At 44.5% G+C, this 17621-nt stretch overlaps 1 protein-coding gene across 1 annotated transcript in view; it reads right to left on the reverse strand.

Annotated features, from left to right (window-relative positions):
- The window catches only part of LOC148476841 (uncharacterized), a 223941-nt gene that overhangs the window by 33278 nt on the left and 173042 nt on the right, over positions 1-17621 (reverse strand). The window contains exons 22-23 of the mRNA XM_088457572.1: positions 9148-9332; positions 8741-8816 (exon numbers count right to left, since the gene is read on the reverse strand). Of these exons, the coding sequence (XP_088313698.1) occupies positions 8741-8816; positions 9148-9332 (261 nt within the window). The remainder of the gene's footprint in view (positions 1-8740; positions 8817-9147; positions 9333-17621) is intronic.

The following is a 17621-nucleotide window of genomic DNA, read 5'->3' on the forward strand; positions in this document are numbered from 1 at the left end:
AGTATATGCTGCACATTACTACTATACACCCCCTTATGTGCTGTCTATACCCCTCACCCACAGTATCTGCTGCACATTACTACTATACACCCCTTATGTGCTGCCTATACCCCTCACCCACAGTATATGCTGCACATTACTACTATACACCCCTTATGTGCTGTCTATACCCCTCACCCACAGTATATGCTGCACATTACTACTATATACCCCCTTATGTGCTGTCTATACCCCTCACCTACAGTATATGCTGCACATTACTACTATACATCCCCTTATGTGCTGTCTATACCCCTCACCTACAGTATATGCTGCACATTACTACTATACATCCCCTTATGTGCTGTCTATACCCCTCACCTACAGTATATGCTGCACATTACTACTATATACCCCCTTATGTGCTGCCTATACCCCTCACACACAGTGTATGCTGCACATTACTACTATACACCCCTTATGTGCTGCCTATACCCCTCACCCACAGTATATGCTGCACATTACTACTATACACCCCTTATGTGCTGTCTATACCCCTCACCCACAGTATATGCTGCACATTACTACTATATACCCCCTTATGTGCTGTCTATACCCCTCACCTACAGTATATGCTGCACATTACTACTATACATCCCCTTATGTGCTGTCTATACCCCTCACCCACAGTATATGCTGCACATTACTACTATACACCCCCTTTTGTGCTGTCTATACCCCTCACCCACAGTATATGCTGTACATTACTACTATACACCCCCTTATGTGCTGTCTATACCCCTCACCCACAGTATATGCTGCACATTACTACTATACACCCCCTTATGTGCTGTCTATACCCCTCACCCACAGTATATGCTGCACATTACTACTATACACCCCCTTATGTGCTGTCTATACCCCTCACGCACAGTATATGCTGCACATTAATAATATACATCCCCTTATGTGCTGTCTATACCCCTCACCTACAGTATATTCTGCACATTACTACTATACACCCCCTTATGTGCTGTCTATACCCCTCACCCACAGTATATGCTGCACATTACTACTATACACCCCCTTATGTGCTGTCTATACCCATCACCCACAGTATATGCTGCACATTACTACTATACACCCCTTATGTGCTGTCTATACCCCTCACCCACAGTATATGCTGCACATTACTACTATACACCCCTTATGTGCTGTCTATACCCCTCACCCACAGTGTATGCTGCACAGTACTACTATACACCCCCTTATGTGCTGCCTATACCCCTCACCCACAGTATATGCTGCACATTACTACTATACACCCCCTTATGTGCTGTCTATACCCCTCACCCACAGTATATGCTGCACATTACTACTATACACCCCCTTATGTGCTGTCTATACCCCTCACCTACAGTATATGCTGCACATTACTACTATACACCCCTTATGTGCTGTCTATAGCCCTCACCCACAGTATATGCTGCACATTACTACTATACACCCCCTTATGTGCTGTCTATACCCCTCACCTACAGTATATGCTGCACATTACTACTATACACCCCCCTATGTGCTGTCTATACCCCTCACCCACAGTATATGCTGCACATTACTACTATACACCCCCTTATGTCCTGTCTATACCCCTCACTCACAGTATATGCTGCACATTACTACTATACACCCCTTATGTGCTGTCTATACCCCTCACCTACAGTATATGCTGCACATTACTACTATACACCCCTTATGTGCTGTCTATACCCCTCACCTACAGTATATGCTGCACATTACTACTATACACCCCTTATGTGCTGTCTATACCCCTCACCCACAGTATATGCTGCACATTACTACTATACATCCCCTTATGTGCTGTCTATACCCCTCACCCACAGTATATGCTGCACATTACTACTATACACCCCTTATGTGCTGTCTATACCCCTCACCCACAGTATATGCTGCACATTACTACTATACACCCCCTTATGTGCTGCCTATACCCCTCACCCACAGTATATGCTGCACATTACTACTATACACCCCCTTATGTGCTGTCTATACCCCTCACCCACAGTATATGCTGCACATTACTACTATACACCCCTTATGTGCTGTCTATACCCCTCACCCACAGTATATGCTGCACATTACTACTATACACCCCCTTATGTGCTGTCTGTACCCCTCACCTACAGTATATGCTGCACATTACTACTATACACCCCCTTATGTCCTGTCTATACCCCTCACTCACAGTATATGCTGCACATTACTACTATACACCCCTTATGTGCTGTCTATACCCCTCACCCACAGTATATGCTGCACATTACTACTGTACACCCCCTTATGTGCTGTCTATACCCCTCACCCACAGTATCTGCTGCACATTACTACTATACACCCCCTTATGTGCTGTCTATACCCCTCACCCACAGTATATGCTGCACATTACTACTATACACCCCTTATGTGCTGTCTATACCCCTCACCTACAGTATATGCTGCACAGTACTACTATACACCCCCTTATGTCCTGTCTATACCCCTCACTCACAGTATATGCTGCACATTACTACTATACACCCCCTTATGTGCTGTCTATACCCCTCACCTACAGTATATGCTGCACATTACTACTATACACCCCTTATGTGCTGTCTATACCCCTCACCCACAGTATATGCTGCACATTACTACTATACACCCCTTATGTGCTGTCTATACCCCTCACCCACAGTATATGCTGCACATTACTACTATACACCCCTTATGTGCTGTCTATACCCCTCACCCACAGTGTATGCTGCACATTACTACTATACACCCCTTATGTGCTGTCTATACCCCTCACCTACAGTATATGCTGCACATTATTACTATACACCCCTTATGTGCTGTCTATACCCCTCACCCACAGTATATGCTGCACATTACTACTGTACACCCCCTTATGTGCTGTCTATACCCCTCACCCACAGTATATGCTGCACATTATTACTATACACCCCTTATGTGCTGTCTATACCCCTCACCCACAGTATCTGCTGCACATTACTACTATACACCCCTTATGTGCTGTCTATACCCCTCACCTACAGTATATGCTGCACATTACTACTATACACCCCTTATGTGCTGTCTATACCCCTCACCCACAGTCTATGCTGCACATTACTACTATACACCCCTTATGTGCTGTCTATACCCCTCACCTACAGTATATGCTGCACATTACTACTATACATCCCCTTATGTGCTGTCTATACCCCTCACCTACAGTATATGCTGCACATTACTACTATACATCCCCTTATGTGCTGTCTATACCCCTCACCTACAGTATATGCTGCACATTACTACTATACACCCCCTTATGTGCTGTCTATACCCCTCACACACAGTGTATGCTGCACATTACTACTATACACCCCCTTTTGTGCTGTCTATACCCCTCACCCACAGTATATGCTGTACATTACTACTATACACCCCCTTATGTGCTGTCTATACCCCTCACCCACAGTATATGCTGTACAACACTACTGCTATACACCCCTTATGTGCTGTCTATACCCCTCACCCACAGTATATGCTGCACAGTACTACTATACACCCCTTATGTGCTGTCTATACCCCTCACCCACAGTATATGCTGCACATTACTACTATACACCCCTTATGTGCTGTCTATACCCATCACACACAGTATATGCTGCACATTACTACTATACACCCCTTATGTGCTGTCTATACCCCTCACCCACAGTATATGCTGCACATTACTACTATACACCCCCTTATGTGCTGTCTGTACCCCTCACGCACAGTATATGCTGCACATTAATAATATACTTCCCCTTATGTGCTGTATATACCCCTCACCTACAGTATATTCTGCACATTACTACTATACACCCCTTATGTGCTGTCTATACCCCTCACCCACAGTATATGCTGCACATTACTACTATACACCCCCTTATGTGCTGTCTATACCCCTCACCCACAGTATATGCTGCACATTACTACTATACACCCCTTATGTGCTGTCTATACCCCTCACCCACAGTATATGCTGCACATTACTACTATACACCCCTTATGTGCTGTCTATACCCCTCACCTACAGTATATGCTGCACATTACTACTATACACCCCCTTATGTGCTGTCTGTACCACTCACCCACAGTATATGCTGCACATTACTACTATACACCCCCTTATGTGCTGTCTATACCCCTCACCCACAGTATATGCTGCACATTACTACTATACACCCCCTTATGTGCTGTCTATACCCCTCACCCACAGTATATGCTGCACATTATTACTATACACCCCCTTATGTGCTGTCTATACCCCTCACCCACAGTATATGCTGCACATTACTACTATACACCCCCTTATGTGCTGTCTATACCCCTCACCCACAGTATGTGCTGCACATTACTACTATATACCCCCTTATGTGCTGTCTATACCCCTCACCCACAGTATATGCTGCACATTACTACTATACACCCCCTTATGTGCTGTCTATACCCCTCACCCACAGTGTATGCTGCACATTACTACTATACACCCCCTTATGTGCTGTCTATACCCCTCACCCACAGTGTATGCTGCACATTACTACTATACACCCCCTTATGTGCTGTCTATACCCCTCACCCACAGTATATGCTGCACATTACTACTATACACCCCCTTATGTGCTGTCTATACCCCTCACCCACAGTATATGCTGCACATTACTACTATACACCCCCTTATGTGCTGTCTATACCCCTCACCCACAGTATATGCTGCACAGTACTACTATACACCCCTTTTGTGCTGTCTATACCCCTCACCCACAGTATCTGCTGCACATTATTACTATACACCCCTTATGTGCTGTCTATACCCCTCACCTACAGTATATACTGCACATTACTACTATACACCCCCTTATGTGCTGTCTATACCTTTCGCCTACAGTATATTGCTGCACAAACCTACAGTCCATGAAATACCCAATGCCAACTGATGAGGGCTGTCAGAGCTGGGTGATGTGGCTCTCATATTTTAAGACCAGGGTCATCTTTGTTATTTTGTAAATGTATCAATTACTTGTAATCTGGCAAAAAGAAACAAAACCACTAAACATTGAGAACTTAGTAATAGTAGGAATTTTATACATACATTTTATTTCCTACAGATGGACGCACAATCAAGACCCAGACCTCGTAAGGAGATCTCAGTTTGAGTCTAAATTTTAAAATAGAAGATAACATCAGACAGTTTTCTCCAGGAGACATCTCCTTTACTCTAAATTTGCACCCAGTACGTCACAGTGCAAATATATCATCTGGTTTCTCTAATCATAATGAATTTTCCCCTGATACCTCTAATATTGCTACACGCAGTACAGCTCACAGAGGTGATAAAAGCTTTCTCTGTTCTGACTGTGGGAAATGTTTCACAGAGAAATCAGCTCTTGTTATACATCAGAGACGTCACACAGGGGAGAAACCATTTACATGTACTGAGTGTGGGAAATATTTTACAGAGAAATCACATCTTGCTACACAAGAGACGCTTCACACAGGGGAGAAACCATTTCCATGTTCTGAGTGCAGGAAATGTTTCAGAGACAAAACACATCCTGTTATACATCAGAGAAGTCACACAGGGGAGAAACCATTTACATGCTCTGAGTGTGGGAAATGTTTCACAGAGAAATCAGATCTTGTTAGACATCAGAGATATCACACAGGTGAGAAACCATTTACATGTACTGAGTGTGGGAAATATTTTACAGAGAAATCACATCTTGCTACACAAGAGACGCTTCACACAGGGGAGAAGCCATTTTCATGTTCTGAGTGTGGGAAATTTTTCACAGAGAAAGCACATCTTGTTATACATCAGAGACGTCACACAGGGGAGAAACCATTTACATGCTCTGAGTGTGGGAAATGTTTCACAGAGAAATCAGATCTTGTTAGACATCAGAGAAGTCACACAGGTGAGAGGCCATTTTCATGTCCTGAATGTGGGAAATGTTTTACACTGAAATCAAATCTTGTTAAACATCAGAGAAGTCACACAGGTGAGAAACCATTTCCATGCTCTGAGTGTGGGAAATGTTTTACAGACCAATCAGATCTTGTTAGACATCAGAGAAGTCACACAGGTGAGAAACCATTTCCATGCTCTGAGTGTGGGAAATGTTTTACACAGAAATCAAATCTTGTTACACATCAAATAATACATAAAAAACATGAACTGATAGACCTAAAACAATCCTTTAAATAATTCCAACACTTCAAATATTTTGGTAAATCTTTTGCATTTTGAGTGCCAGCAATAGTAGAATGGACAATACACAGCAACATCAGTAGACTAAACATTGGTACATTTTCCAACAATCTAACTTTAAAAAGGGAATTATGTATTACACAGTCATGGAGACCAGAGTGGAACAGACATCTGATGTTATACATATGTGATGTAATGAGTTGCTGTAATTTTCATTACCTGTGTGTGATGGGGATCAGTGAAGCATAGATTATAGTAGCACACTGCCTGTTATATACTCACACACACAGTGCTATGTATGTCCTTTCATCACTCTGTATTTCATTCCACTGACCAACTGGCTCAGATGTAGGCCTGTGTCTTATCAGCCAGACTATATCTTACCAATCAGTCTTAGGGGGCAGCTAACTGAGAGGGACAACTAACTGTGGTAATACACAGAGTGTGCAATAACTAAGTGGGTTTTCTAAACAGTTTAAACAGACACATGGCTCACACAGACTCTCCCTCCCCTGCAGCACTGTCACACAATCAGACGCTCCCTCCCCTGCAGCACTGTCACACAATCAGACACTCCCTCCCCTGCAGCGCTGTCACACAATCAGACACTCCCTCCCCTGCAGCACTGTCACACAATCAGACGCTCCCTCCTCTGCAGCACTGTCACACAATCAGACGCTCCCTCCCCTGCAGCACTGTCACACAGTCACTCCCTCCCCTGCAGCACTGTCACACAGACACTCCCTCCCCTGCAGCACTGTCACACAATCAGACGCTCCTTCCCCTGCAGCACTGTCACACAATCAGATGTTCCCTCCCCTGCAGCACTGTCACACAATCAGGAACTCCCTCCCCTGCAGCACTGTCACACAATCAGACACTCCCTCCCCTGCAGCACTGTCACACAATCAGACACTCCCTCCCCTGCAGCACTGTCACACGGTGGCCTACATGTCACACACACCTCCAGGCCTGGTAATAGTAAAGGAGGGGGGGTTGGAATATTACTGTCCCAATCTATCACATACACAGTTCTCCCACAGGTACCATCACTCACAGTTACATCATTTGTACATTCTATCAGGACTGTCACCCCTTTCTCTCTGCGTGTTGCTGTCTATCACCCACCTGGGCCACCCCAACAATGTCTGTTACATATTTCTGCCTGGTTCCCTCACTTCCTATCCTCAGACATCTCCACCATCATCATGGGTGATATCAGTATCACTACTGACAGCCCACAATCACCTCATGTCTCCAATCTACTCTCTGTAACCTCCTCTCTCAGCCTCTCCCAATGGTCTCCTCTACTCATCAGGAGGGTCACTGCCTTGTTCTGCTAACACCAAGGAAGAACTAGAAGAGGTTGTCTGTCATTGGTGCACATGTATAATATATAATGTATTGTTAGCTGTAACATGTATAGATTATATACAGTCAGTGATATATTACAAGAAAGAATTAGAAATGTGAATATAGAATGAAGCGTGTGTAATAAGGAAATTCTGAGCCATACGGCCCTACCATTAATTACTAATATTTATGTATATATACTGTATATATGTGTCTTTCTGACTTGTATATTGTTATATATTGAGATAATAAATTATTTCTTCTAAATTCCTCAATATTTATCAGCGTTTTATTCTCTGTACTCTTATGTCTTTTTCACATTCATTGGTGATCCCAAAACATCTTCCATAGAGAATATCTGATTCCTTTTACAGTTTAGATAAATTAGCCAGAGTATAACGTTTTGTACAATGTATCTCTTATTATACTCCTCATATGAATACTGTATCTATCCTGCAGTTATACAATACAATACAATACAGACTTTATTGTCATCAACAACAAAACAAAACATGTTAGAATGTCAACGAAATGTAAATTACAAACACTTCAGCATATAAAACAAACCAGTAAAACATTTGCATAATACTCAGGTCAGTGCATTGTGACAGTTCAATAGAGAACAGCGACATGGAACGAAGCCATTATATAACCGCTTTGTATGTGTGCGCACACTCCTAAAGAGTACATTTCATGGTAATCTTTCAAAAACCATGTAGTTGGGATGACTAGGATCAGCTTAGATGCTTCTAGTCCGCTTTAATACTCTCATAGAGAACTAGAATTTGGGGCAGTTTTACACCTATTATTTTGCTTGCAGTCTTGACCACCCGCTCAGGAGCCCCCCGATCAGCAGCAGTACAATTTCCAAACCATGTAATTATCCCATAGGTCAGGACACTCTCTATTATACAACGATAAAAGCTTAAGGAATCCACCACCTCAATGACCATATCATCCAAAACCACTGGTAATTTGGGTCCACAATCCACCCTCCTCCTGAAATCAATTACCATCTCTTTAGTTTTTGTTGTATTTAGGAGTAAATAATTATCCTTACTCCATTCTAGCAATCTTTGCACCTCATACCGATAGGCTTCCTCCCCTCATTTCCTATCAGACCCACAATGGCGATGTCGTCAGCAAACTTCACAATCTTCACAGACTGTGAAGTTGAAAGTAACAGTCATAAGTAAATAGGGCTCAAAGCGCACCCCTGTGGGGCACCGGTTTTCACAAAACTTCCCCAGAAACACATCCCCCTAACTTAACCACTTGGGGCCTATCTGTCAAAAAATTCAAAACCCAATTGCACAAATGCCCATTTAGACCTAACTGAAAAAGCTTTGAGACCAAAGATGCCAGAATAATAGTATTAAAAGCAGAACTAAAATCAACAAATGCAATTCTAACATACAGTAAGACCTCTTCTGCTCTAAGTGAGTCTGCACCGTGTGTAAAACTGATAAAACAGCATCATCTGTAGAACGATTTACCCTATAACCAAATTGGTAAGGATCAAATCCAGCAGCAAAGGGGGATTTAATATGTTTCAGCACTAAACACTCAAAACATTTCATAACAATGGAAGTAAAAGCAATCGGGCGATAGTCGTTTAGACATTTAGGCACACCTTTTTTTAGGACTGGAACAATAGTTGTTTCTTTAAAACATTTTGGGACTTGGCAATATGCAAGGGACACATTAAATATTAACGTAAAATCCCCACTAACTCATTACAACAATCTTTTAAAACCCTCCCCTGAGTCCCATCTGGACCTGCAGCTTTACCCGGGTTACCCTATGCAAACAGTCCTGTACTGATAATTCCTCTAACACTAAGGGTAACTCCTTAGGTTGAATTTCCGAGACCATAATTTCAGACACATTTTCCTTGTCGAACCTAGAATAAAATATATTCAGGTTTCCCACCAAAGCACTGCTACCATCACATAACTCAGTCGCTTTAGTTTATAATCAGTGATATCACGTAGACCCTGCCACATACTCTTGGGGTCTTTACACTGATTACATTTATTCTCCATCCTAGTTGAATACTCTATTCTGGCCCTTTTAATACCTCTCCTCAAGTCAGACCTCACCTTTGTATACAGTTCCTTAGTACTAGATTTAAAGGCTCTATCCCGAGCTTTAAATAAGGAACGTACCTCACTATTTAGCCATGGTTAATAATTTGGGAATACCCTAAACGTTTTCCTTAATGTCACACTCTCAACACAGCAGCTAATATAGCCCAAGACCAGAATGGTCAGAAGATCAAGGTTTATAGATCCTTCTACCATGGAGTCCTCAATTAACATTTCCCAATTTGTAAATGCTAGGTGGTCCTGTAACGTCTCAGTTGCTCCATCTGGCCAAAGTAAAACAGATCTACTAATAGGCCTAACACGTCTGACCAAGGGCTTATACAAAGGTATCATGAACAAGGAGACATGGTCCGATTTTCCAATATGGGGACACACTACAGTCTCAGGCCATTTTAAGATTTGTATAGACTTGATCCAAAGTATTTGCCCCCCGAGTCGGAACCATAACATTCTTAAAAAATGTTGGCAGTACCACTTTTAAATCAGCCTGGTTAAAATCACCTGCCACAATAAATATATAATTTACATTTGCAATTTGGTTAAAACATCATATAAAGTGTCCAGTGCGCGTCCCACATTTACCTGTGGGGGAATATAGACAGCTATCACTATAACAATTGCAAATTCCCTGGGCAAATAAAATGGCCTGCATTTAATCAACAGGTATTCTAAATCCGCTGAACAGAAACTCTCAATAAACGTAGCATTAGAACACCACTTATTGTTCACATATATACAGAGTCCGCCACCTCTGAGCTTACCCGAAGCCTCAGTCCAGTCTGCCCTAAATAATGACCTATCTACAAGACATATAGCGGAATCTGGGACCAAACTGTTTAACCAAGTCTCAGTAAAGATTATGATGGAGCAGTTCCTTAAATTTGCTTGCTAGATCCACTTGTATATCATCCAGTTACTGGGAAGAGACTGAACATTTGCTAAAAATAAACTGGGTAAAGGGGGATTTAGGGGGCAGAGCTGCAGTTTGATTTTAACTCCAGCCCTCTTCCCCCGCTTCTGCCACCTTTCCCTCAAATGGATGACGCTTCCAACTATAAGCACTTGCCATACTAGGTCACCAACTGTGACCCCCGTACCATGATCTGTGCTCATTTCTACCACTGTTGTGGCTGTAATTCCACCAGCACCAGGAGCTAGCCACTGCCATGTCTGCTTAGCAGCCTGCTCCTGAAATCCCGGGACAGGTGCAGCACCTCACCTCCTGGGGCAGCGACAGTGTCAGCCATCCCTGTAGCCCCTGCTCAGAGTCCCGTGTGTACTTCCGCCCCAACTTCCAGGCCTCTAGGGGAGGTGTCAGCCATCCCAGCAGCCCCCACTCGGAGTCCCGAGCGCACTTCCTCCCCGACTTCCAGGCCTCTAGGGGCAGGGGCAGCCGTCCCGGCAGTCCCCGCTCCAGGTCCCGAGCGCACTTCCACTACACCTCCAGCACCATACCACCCTCCCTAATATAATCTATGATGTCTAACGGTGAGGTTCTGTACATAATGGCTGCAGTTGGGGATAACACAACTTGCTCTATCTTTGAGGGTACACTGAGAAACAGGTGTATGTAACTAGAACCCTCCCCAAAAAATATCTGTTGGAAAAAAATCTAAATAAATCGACTGTAACTGTATGATAAACCACAGGTGCTAATAGATTCTTGCTGATGCTGTGAGGAGGTATGAGCAGGGTTCAAAGTGAGCCGGTATAGGGTAGTATGCCATACCGCCACTTCATTCCGTGTTCTGATTGGCAGTCATCACTGGGACCAAATATGGTATCCCAGAGCCAAAGTTGTAGCGGCAGCATTATTTGAAGATGTGTCCCACTGATCAGCACTGGCTTAACGAAGGATCAGGTCCAGCGCCAGAGTGGATGCAGCAGCAGTTTATACTTGTCGCCGGCTGTGAACCAATTGCGGACCGTCAGCCAATCAAAAAGAGAAGTCAGCAATGGCCTTTTAAATTCGGCACTGGACGCTAGCCAATCACGGCTTGTGGTCCAGCAATCAGAAGCAGTTGCGCGGCTGCTTCTGATTGGCTGCCGGTACTCGCCTTTGATTGGTTCATGGCCTGCACAAAGTTTAAACTGTCGCTGCATCTGCCCTCATACCTTGGCGCTGGGGATTGGATACTCGGTCCAAGTGTCGATCAAAGATGTGTGTGTGTTCCTGCTGGGTGCCGTTCCACCACAGAGAGCCCACTCCCTGCCAGAAGATGGGGAGAAGCACCTGGTCTCAGCCAGTGCTGATCAAAGAAATGCCCCTGCTTGGTGCCGAGCCATCCGTGGAGAGCCCACTGCCAGCCGGAGGGATGGGGAAGAGATGCAGCCAGTCTCTGTCAGTGCAGATGGACTGAGAGGTACTGGGGTGAGGTAATGTGAGCACTATGAGGTGTTAGGTTGAAAGAGGGAAGCAGGTAGTGTCAGGTGCAGGGGGTGTTAAAGGGAAGTAGGCAGTGAGAGAAGCAGGGGGGTGGGAGAGGGAAGTAGGCAGTGAGAGGTGAAGGGGGTGGGAGAGGAAAGCAGGCAGTGAGAGGTGAAGGGGATTGAAAAGGAAGCAGAGGCTAATTCCCATTATCAAAATACCTAAAGTTTGGGGGTTCAACTGAAATTGCCACTTAGAGCAATGGGTATGAGTGTATGACGGTGCCGTGAGAATGTCAGCTAGATAGACTATGCATTGGCTTCCTTACTGACAGAGTAATGGCTGCTTCCATCACTGTGACAATGTGTATGGGGCATCTGATCAGATAATTATAATAGCCTATTAGTATAGGAGCTCCATCCAGTAGCAGCATAGTTGGTGTCTGTGATGGGGGTGCATTGGTACAGAATGGTAAATCTCCGTGATGTCTACTTTACAAAGTATATACTTAAGGAAAAGGGAAAAAGGAAAGATCGTCGCACTGACCATAAGTAAAGTAAAACACAAATATATTAATTATTGAAGCAAACCGCATAGATGGATGGTATTGTGCGATATAGAAAATCTGTGCTCATATGTATGCTGAACCCTGTTTTCTGTCCCTCTAATAACTGCTGACTACCTCAGGATTAGTAATTCTCTCATTATGGGCCCAATGCTTAATTACTAAGACCCATAAAAGCAGAAACGAACACCTGAGAAAAATCACTGTTATCCTGTTGTTTCTAAGGGCAACCCGTTATTTATGGTCACTCACTCCTCATAGATGGACTTATTTCCGGGTGAGGAGTAGCAGAATCAGGAATTAATGGCTTCTATACCCTGACCATCCTTGCACTTCATTTTCTTTATATATAGAATAAATAATTTAGAAAATGTATTGAAGTCTAATGATCTTTATTTATGATGTTGGAATTTATAATATTTACTGTGTAATATTTCGCCATTACCAAAAGGCAAGGGGAATTCTCTTTGTACGCATCTGTATTGTTTGTCTATGAATATGTATAAACAAATCTTTTTGGGATAGCATTGAGCATACCCCATACCATCAGATACAATAATAGTGATATATTTAAGCATGTACATTGATAAGGAATGGTGATTATAATCATTACTGTCTCCAACCTAAATTTTTCTTGTCATTTTTTTATTTTAATATTGTACATTAAAAGTTAACCTTTAAAACCCATTTATTACATAATTGAGTGCTCACAAAACAGAGTTCTTCTCTATCCCTCTCTTTTTGATACTTTACAAAGTAACTATGTATTTGGGAGAGCAGTAGAATGTACTGTAACCCTCCATATTGTATCTTTAGGGGTGTAAAACCTGGTTAGAGTTTCTTCCCTGCTGAGCCATCTGGTTTCTGTATTGTATGATACCAATGTCACAGAGAGTGTGGTCTGCACTCTGTCTCCCTTATCCTATGGGCACTAGGACCTGAAGCCGCTACCTCCAACCTGCCAAGTGCACTACTGTGCATGCTCAATTCTCTGCGCATCATTCTCCTCTCAGCATATAGGACGTGACCGAGTGCTCACCATATAGAGGCCCCACGGAGACTCCAAATACCACTGTCACCTCTGTATAATACCTACATCCCACTGCCCCCACTGTATGTGTGTGAACATAGGCGCACTACAGGTACTAGCATAACCATTACCTGCTCCTAGTTGTAACTGGTTATCACTGTATCCTGTACCTGCTGAGTATTGCATTACCCCTGCATTATTCTGTACCTGCTTCTACCGGTTTATAAACAATTTCCTAGCTTAAGTCTATCTGCTGTGTACTGACCTCCATCGCACATCGCTGCCACCTTCCACCATCGTAGTATCTGCCAATAGTCACATAGATGACTGTATGAATTGTCACCCAGGCATCATTGATATGGGAACTGTATTACTGGCAGATAGAGGCCATGCTGGATAGTATTTAATATCCACTTGTCTAAGGTAATCTGCCATCATCAGTGTGATGGAATGAGATGTGTGATATGACGTAACTCATGTTACTGTTGTCCAATTTTGGATTGGCTGTCTCTATGCTCAGTGGACATAGCTTGATTCCCTGTTCTGTGGGGTCATGTGAAGCTGACAAGTTCAGGGAGAAGCCCAATGAGGAATAGACTCCAATCTTCAAAAAGTCAGGTATGAGCAGGTGATGGCTGCTGTAATGTGATGGGGCCGCCCCCTGTAAGACTTGGGATGACCCTTTATGCAGAGAGTGAGGTATGAGCAGGTGATGGCTGCTGTAATGTGATGGGGCCGCCCCCTGTAAGTCTTGGGATGACCCTTTATGCAGAGTGAGGTATGAGCAGGTGATGGCTGCTGTAATGTGATGGGGCTGCCCCCTGTAAGTCTTGGGATGACCCTTTATGCAGAGAGTGAGGTATGAGCAGGTGATGGCTGCTGTAATGTGATGGGGCCGCCCCCTGTAAGTCTTGGGATGACCCTTTATGTAGAGAGTGAGGTCTGAGCAGGTGATGGCTGCTGTAATGTTACGGGGCCGCCACCTGTAAGTCTTGGGATGACCCTTTATGTAGAGAGTGAGGTATGAGTAGGTGATGGCTGCTGTAATGTGATGGGGCCACCACCTGTAAGTCTTGGGATGACCCTTTATGTAGAGAGTGAGGTATGAGCAAGTGATAACTGCTGTAATGTGACGGGGCTGCCACCTGTAAGTCTTGGGATGACCCTTTATGTAGAGAGTGAGGTATGAGCAGGTGATGGCTGCTGTAATGTTACGGGGCCGCCACCTGTAAGTCTTGGGATGACCCTTTATGTAGAGAGTGAGGTATGAGTAGGTGATGGCTGCTGTAATGTGATGGGGCCACCACCTGTAAGTCTTGGGATGACCCTTTATGTAGAGAGTGAGGTATGAGCAAGTGATAACTGCTGTTATGTGACGGGGCTGCCACCTGTAAGTCTTGGGATGACCCTTTATGTAGATAGTGAGGTATGAGCAGGTGATGGCTGCTGTAATGTGACAGGGCCACCCCCTGTAAGTCTTGGGACAACCCTTTATGCAGAGTGAGGTATGAGCAGGTGATGGCTGCTGTAATGTTATGGGGCCACCACCTGTAAGTCTTGGGATGACCCTTTATGTAGAGAGTGAGGTATGAGCAGGTGATGGCTGCTGTAATGTGATGGGGCCGCCCCCTGTCAGTCTTGGGACAACCCTTTATGCAGAGTGAGGTATGAGCAGGTGATGGCTGCTGTAATGTGACGGGGCCACCCCCTGTAAGTCTTGGGATGACCCTTTATGCAGAGTGAGGTATGAGCAGGTGATGGCTGCTGTAATGTTACGGGGCCGCCACCTGTAAGTCTTGGGATGACCCTTTATGTAGAGAGTGAGGTATGAGCAGGTGATGGCTGCTGTAATGTGATGGGGCCGCCCCCTGTAAGTATTGGGATGACCCTTTATGCAGAGAGTGAGGTATGAGCAGGTGATGGCTGCTGTAATGTGACGGGGCCACCCCCTGTAAGTCTTGGGATGACCCTTTATGCAGAGTGAGGTATGAGCAGGTGATGGCTGCTGTAATGTTACAGGGCCGCCACCTGTAAGTCTTGGGATGACCCTTTATGTAGAGAGTGAGGTATGAGCAGGTGATGGCTGCTGTAATGTGATGGGGCCGCCCCCTGTAAGTATTGGGATGACCCTTTATGCAGAGAGTGAGGTATGAGCAGGTGATGGCTGCTGTAATGTGACAGGGCCACCCCCTGTAAGTCTTGGGACAACCCTTTATGCAGAGTAAGGTATGAGCAGGTGATGGCTGCTGTAATGTGATGGGGCCGCCCCCTGTAAGTATTGGGATGACCCTTTATTCAGAGAGTGAGGTCTGAGCAGGTGATGGCTGCTGTAATGTGACGGGTCCACCCCCTGTAAGTATTGGGATGACCCTTTATGCAGAGTGATATATGAGCAGGTGATGGCTGCTGTAATGTGATGGGGCCGCCCCCTGTAAGTCTTAGGATGACCCTTTATGCAGAGAGTGAGGTATGAGCAGGTGATGGCTGCTGTAATGTGATGGGGCCACCACCTGTAAGTCTCCGGATGACCCTTTATGCAGAGAGTGAGGTATGAGCAGGTTATGGCTACTGTAATGTGATTGGGGCCGCCCCCTGTAAGTCTTGGGATGATTTATGCAGAAAGTGATCCATTCATACTGTACATGGGTAGAAATATTGTGTGTCCATCACAGCCTCCATTGTGTCCTCCATCATCCAGCCCTGAGATCAGCCTCAGTGATACAGTAGCCAGGGCCAGCTACCTGTATGCATGTTACTGATAAATGATATTACTCCCCTGCCTTCCAGCAGAGGCTTGCTGCATGTGGCTACCTGCTGGTGCTAGGGGGCAATCTCCTGAAGAACTAATGTGTGTATGACAGTGATGTTAGAATTGTCCACTTATAATACAAAATAAATTCTGAGTGACAGTGATGTATAATATGTAACTTTTCCAGCTCCAACTCACCTCTCAAATCAAGACTCCAAAAATGGGCGGAATTCAATTCTTTATAGCCGCTATTGCGCCCGACGGAGCTATTCTATTCTTGCTCCTGTCAGGTGCGATCAGCTGCCAAGCGCTACATTTCAGCTCGCAGCCCCTGGGGGATGAGAGCTGAAATGTGCGAAAAGTGACATGTTTGGGCGCCCTAACATCACTTTTCGCGATCGCGCCCAGCACTTTGGTCAGGTTTAGCTGCTTTACGCGGCTAAACCTGACCTCTATGGGCGCGATCAGCGCGAACATCTTGGACAATTGTATAGCGGCCCGCAATCTCCTGTCACTTTAGATGGGAGATGCGGGCTGCGAATACAATTGAATTCCGCCCAATGTGTCATCACACATTAAATGTTTCTCCCAGACATCCCAATTTTTGAAACAGGAAAATAGAGTCCATCTCGTGCATTACCGTTTTATTGTCAAAAGCACAAAAATCATACTAATAGCACAAAAAATATTCAATACACAATTACAGCATATAATTAGTCTTTGAATCTCAGTCTACTAGATTTAGGTTGTTGTGAGTGCAGAAAACACATAAACCAGCACCGCTACATCCCGGGACTTCAGTTATACTATGCTGCCTCTCCCAGCCAGCTTGTTGTGAAAGAGAACCACCCTCACCTGCCAACGCGTTTCAACCAGCATTGGGAAGGCCTTGAATGAAGACCATAATGGTTGAAATGTGCGAGCAGGTGAGGATGGTTTTCTTACACAAATATTCAGGCATCATGGTGGTCATTGGGGGATTCCATATTTGCTATTCATGTCCTTGCACATCTGCTTTTCTGCAGTAATACAGCCTGGAAGGTACAAAATAGGTTCCAAACACAGCATAGGCTGAGGATTGACCTGCACCACCTCTAAGCATGTGCAATAGTCTAGTCCTCTTACCGGTGGGAAAATAGACCCTGCAACA

Source organism: Taudactylus pleione, unplaced genomic scaffold (genome assembly GCF_031769625.1).
Source record: "Taudactylus pleione unplaced genomic scaffold, aTauple2 ptg000768l, whole genome shotgun sequence".
NCBI classification, from domain to species: Eukaryota; Metazoa; Chordata; class Amphibia; order Anura; family Myobatrachidae; genus Taudactylus; species Taudactylus pleione.